We start from the raw sequence: 5,193 nt of genomic DNA on the forward strand, positions 1-5,193 counted from the left end.
AGGGTGGAGCAGTGCTGGCATAGGCGGGCAGTGGAGCTGTGTTCGGGGGACCAGCAGCGGGAGTCGGGAGCGGGGCGGACTGCTCTGGACCGAGAGGGGCCGGGAAGGGCAGAGACGCGCTGGCGGGCACGGACTGCGGCGCTGTCTGCGAGAGAGCCGTGTCCGCAGCTGGGAGACAGAGACGGGGCTGCAGCGGGGGCTGGATCAGAGACTCATCGGGTGGCGTGGGAGCTGCACACGCAGTCATGGCCAGGGCCATATGCGGTACAGGCGCCCTGGCGGATCCGGCAGCGGTGACCGGGGGCTGCGCCGCCGCTAGCGACACGGAATAGCCGCCGAGCAGCGGCGGCTCGGCCGCGGCCACGCTCCGGACGGGACGGTGCGAGCGGCGGCTCCACGGCCAGCGCGGCTGCGGGGCCATGGCCAAGCGGAAACGCTTTGCCGCAGGCGAGCTCCGGCGGCTGGTTCACTGTCCGACAGGCTCCCCCCGGTTCGGGAAAGGGAACCGTCCCCGGGGGCGCCTGCACGGAGCGAAACGGCGCGGTCTGGCTGGCCGGGGCTGGGGATTGCAGCAGGGGTGTGTTTATCAAAGCCGTGGACACAGCAGAGTGCTGGGCATGTAACGCGCCGGGCACAATGGGCTCCATGTGCGTAATGGCGGCGGCGCCTGGCGGTGGGGGGTGCAGGGGAAGCCATGGGCAGGGGGAGGAGGGCAGGGGCGGCGCGGCGGCAGCAGCAAGCAGCGCGGGCGCGGCGGGGGCAGGGGAGGGCAGGCACGCAGGGGCGGGGTCGGTACGCGGCGGCACGGGGGCTGGGAGTCGGGACAGGGACGGCTGCGGGCACCGAGGGGGCGAGGCTAGGACGCGGCAGGCAGAAACGTAAGGACAGCATCCGAGGCGGCGGGATCGGGGGGATGAGGGGGGGAAGCCAGCGGCAGGGCAAGCGAAAGGGGCACCGTCCATAGAGAAACGTCCCACAGCGAAGAGGGTGAAGTAACTGGCCCTTTAACTCTTTGGGCGCCAAACTGTGGGACCGGGGGGTTTCTGGATGGTCGTGGGACAGACTCAGGAGCTTATTATTTGCTGTTCTTCAGGGTTGTATTTTATTATAGGGCGTGGGTATAAGAGATAGCTTAGAGAAAAGTTAGAGATTAGAGGTAATAAGAGCGAGGAGGAGGAGAGGAGGAGCGGGGAGAGAAGAGAGGAAGAAGAAGAGGCAGAAGCAGAGAGAAGAGAGGAGAAGTAGGAGGATTTTCCATTTGCAGTACAATAAATATTATTCCATAATGAATATTCTAAATTCAAATAACCAATCTAATACAATATACTAATTTCCTAATATTTGCATGCAACCTAGAGGAACAACTAAATTACCATGTTTTATTGCTTTACCCTTATCTTGAGATCTTTCCTGCAAGGCTTGAGAGAGGATATCTGGTGCTTCTTTGGCATGTGTGGTATTTGGTTATATCTAAACAAAGGAAGAGGTCTCAAACCTTAACTATTTTCAGCATCTATGTCAAATACTGCAAACATCTCTATATCATCTATTGTTTCAGAACTGCTTGCTAGGCATTCCTAAGTCTTTGCTCTTCCTTCACCAACAGACTCCCAGTGTCCCCAGTGTCACAGCACGCTCTCATAGGTGTCACTGGTGTCCTTTAGTCGCCCGTGGGGTCCTGGCAGCTCTGTGTGGGTCACCCACCCCGGCGGTGCCACCAGCGACAGCCCCCAATGACAGCCAGGAGCAGGAGCAGGTACAGGAGGGTCCTGCCGACATTCACAGCCACTGCTGGGGACAGAGGGGGACACAACGGGGTCACCCTGAACCCCGGGAGTCCTGAACACTCTGGTGATTCCGTGTGACCTCACCTGTGAGTCCAGTGGTTCCCTGTGGTGTCACCTCCAGGGCCAGCTCTGGGCTGAGTGCCCGGAACACGCGGTGCCCGTCCTGTCCCAGCTGGTTGGTGGCCACACACTGGTAGGTGCCCGAATGTCCCACACTGATGGCCCCAAGCTCCAGGAGGGGACCCCAGGCCACCTCGTGCCCGTTGTGCAGCCAGGTGAAGGTGACAGGGGCTGAGCCCACCTGCACCGAGCAGCGCAGGGTCACGGGGTCACCTGGGCACACCTGGAGTGCCGGGGGACTGGGGGTGATGGTGGCATTGGCCACGGGCACTGCGGGGACACAGACAGGGCTGAGGTCATTGGGAGGTGCTGGCATCCACTAGGGAGAAAGGGCTGGAGTGGAGGATAAGGTTGGGATGGGTGGGAAGGGGATGCTGTGGGTGGAGTCAGTCATAGCCCGAGGGTCCCTCTCACCCCAGATGGTGACATTCAGGGGGACACTGTCAGCCACGGTGTCAACAGGCATAAAAGCCCCTATTTTGGTGCCACAGCTCCAAGCGAGGGGTGGTGCCCAGTCTTGTCCCCGAGCCCCCCTGGTGCCAGGAGAAGGACAGAAGGGGACATGTCCCCACGGCCACCGTTCAGCTCAGCACCAGCTGGTCCCCTAGGGCTACCTGTCCCCGGGGGGGGGGGGGGCTGCAGTGACAGGGTCACACGCCTGAGAGCGAGACCCCTGCAGAGTGACACAGGCGGGACTGGGGACATGGGAGGAGTGGGGGACAGCAGGGAGCAGTGAGGGAATCAGGGAGGGGGAGGATCAGAGAGGATTGGGGGGATCCCAGTGAGGAAGAAGATGGTGGGGACGCTTGGAATGGAGTGGAAGTGACCCCAGGAACAGATGGCATATTCAGAGAGGGTACACCAGGAAAGGGTTGAAGGGAAGATTTTGGGTGCCCTGACAGGGATGGTGACCTATTGACAATGCAGAGACCTCAGATTAGCACAGTTGCACTCAGGAAGGGACTGAGGGGACCTGGTAAGGGATGCAGACACGAGGAGAGGCGATGCAGGGACCCAGGGAGAGAGCTGGGAAGGCAGGGCGGCACACAGAGGGTTGAGCAGGGATGGGAGAGCTTGGGGGGCTGTGGGGGCTCCCCGTGCCCATCCCCGCACTCACTGCGCACCGTGACGCCGAGCCGGGCGCTGCTCTTCCGCACGGCCCCCCCCTCGGAGTGCACCTCGCAGCTGTAATTCCCCGAGTGGGAGACCCCCACGGCGGGCACCAGGAGCTGTGGGGACCCCTGCGGGCCCCCCACCAACTGCCCGTCCCGGTAGAAGCGGTACAGGATGGGGGCTGGGGGCCGCAGGGGGCTGGGGGTGCTGAGGCAGCTGAGATTGAGGGGAGACCCCTCGGGGAGCTTGGGGGGACCCTCCAGCACCAAGACAGGCTTGAGCTCTGGGAATGACATGGGGGTGGGGACTGTTACTAAGAGTCCACTGAGAACTGGATTTGGGGGTGTCAGGATATTGGGGTTCCAGCCGTGGGGGTGCTCACCGTGCACTGTCACTGTCACCGGTGCTGACTGTGACATTCCTGAGCCCAGCCAGCCCCTGCAGCGGTAGCAGCCACTGTCGTTCAGCTGCAGGGGTGACAGGGACAGCTCGGTGCCCCCTGGGGACTCCATAAGTTCCTTCTCGTCTTTGTAAAATCGCACCCTGATGATAGGGTTGTCCCACCAGCCCCGGCAGCGCAGTGTCACCGTGTCCCCCTCCAGCAGTGCCCGTGCTGGAACCTGCAGCACCAGCAGCTCTGTGGGACAGGAGGGTCTCGTCACACTGAGGAGCCAGAGATAGGTCCAGAGTGGGTGCCCATGGCACCAGGGAGATCTGGCTAGAGTGTCCATTGCACGGGAGACTCCTTAGGATACCAGGAGCAGTCCTGTGACACAGCTGTATCCATAGCTATCCCACCGCACTGGGATGCACTAGGATCTCCCTGTGTGCAGGGGACAGGCTCTCACCACGTGAGGGGTGTGAGGCCACCCACAGAGTGGAGCCCACCCAGACCTATCTGGGAGCCACCCTGATCATTCCAGATCCCTCCTCACCATTTGACACCACTATGGCTGGGCTGGGACCACTGCCGTGTCTGTCACATTTGTAGGTGCCACTCTCGGTGACAGTGAAGTTACTGTTTGTCGTCTGCCACGAACGCTGCTTGTCCTTGTACCAGGTGGTGGCACCGGTGGTCCCCGAACCCAGGCAGGTCAGTGTCACCCGGTCCCACAGCACCGCCGGCGTCCAGGGGGGCTCCACCAGCAGCTGGGTGCTCTGGGCACCTGCGGGTGACAGGAGACACCAGCCTGCCAGGGGCACCACGGGGCTGGGGACAGCAGGGCAGGGACATGGCATCATGTGAGGACTCACCAGCAAGGCCGAGGGTCAGGACTGGAAGGGAGAAGGGACAGAGCTGGGTGGGGGTGGCCCTGAAGGGACAGCAGCACCTGGGGGACCTGGTGTCGTGTCTGTCCCCAAACTGTCCCCACGGGAACACTGGTGTAGCATGGAGATTCTGAGGACAGGACACCTCAGTCACCTTAAGCTGAGGCAGGACATGGGGACACTGTGGACACCCCATGTGTGAACAGGTCGCCTCCCCCAGCCCTACAGCACATGTTCCCCTGGCCACATTCCAATGGCTCTGTCCCTGTGATCCCATTCTCATGGCACTGGTCCCCATGCCCCTTCTACATGGGATGCAGCCCTTGTCCCTGTCCCTGCATCCCTGTCTCCCTGTCCCTATCCCCACAGCCGCCCCAGTTTCAAGATTCCTTTTGCCACACCCTTGTCCCCATATCTTGATCTCCTTGTTCCCATCCCCACATCCCAGTTCCCCTGTTCCTGTCTCCACAGCCACCCCACAGCTCTTGTTACACTGGGCTCCATGCCCATGCCCTGGCTCTGCTGTCCTTGGGGACAACAGGGGACCCCAGAGCCCCCCTGTGCCCTTTCCCCACTGCTCTCTGCCTCACCAGGGCCCATCCCCAGGGCGTCAGGCCCGTGCCGGGGCACTCACCCCACAGGAGCAGCGCCACCTTCTCTACCATCCCAGTGTCCCCGGCCATGGGCACTGGCTGTCACTCGCTGCTGGGGCCACCCGTCCCCTGGCTGGCGGCTCTTCGGATGAAGGGACAGGAAGCGAGGTCACGTCTCGTCCTCATGTGTAGGTGGCCCTTTGTGGGGGCAGGGTGTGAACAGGATGGGGGCATGGTGGGGACCTTGTGGGACATGGGGGTGATGGTGGGACATGGTGGGGACAGGATGTTGCTGGAATTTGGAGTCTGAG

General features: G+C 62.1%; 1 protein-coding gene across 1 annotated transcript; it reads right to left on the minus strand.

Moving 5' to 3' along the window:
* Positions 1-2,839: 2,839 nt before the first annotated feature.
* On the minus strand, positions 2,840-4,972 carry LOC306816388 (Fc receptor-like A; the record flags this gene model as incomplete). Its single annotated transcript, XM_079332834.1, has 4 exons — positions 2,840-3,303; positions 3,403-3,546; positions 4,275-4,295; positions 4,924-4,972. 4 exons carry the CDS (start codon positions 4,970-4,972, stop codon positions 2,840-2,842), a joined length of 678 nt encoding a protein of 225 aa, XP_079188960.1.
* Positions 4,973-5,193: the final 221 nt, after the last annotated feature.

Source organism: Erithacus rubecula (assembly GCF_903797595.1).
Source record: "Erithacus rubecula genome assembly, contig: scaffold_553_arrow_ctg1, whole genome shotgun sequence".
Classification (NCBI taxonomy): domain Eukaryota; kingdom Metazoa; phylum Chordata; class Aves; order Passeriformes; family Muscicapidae; genus Erithacus; species Erithacus rubecula.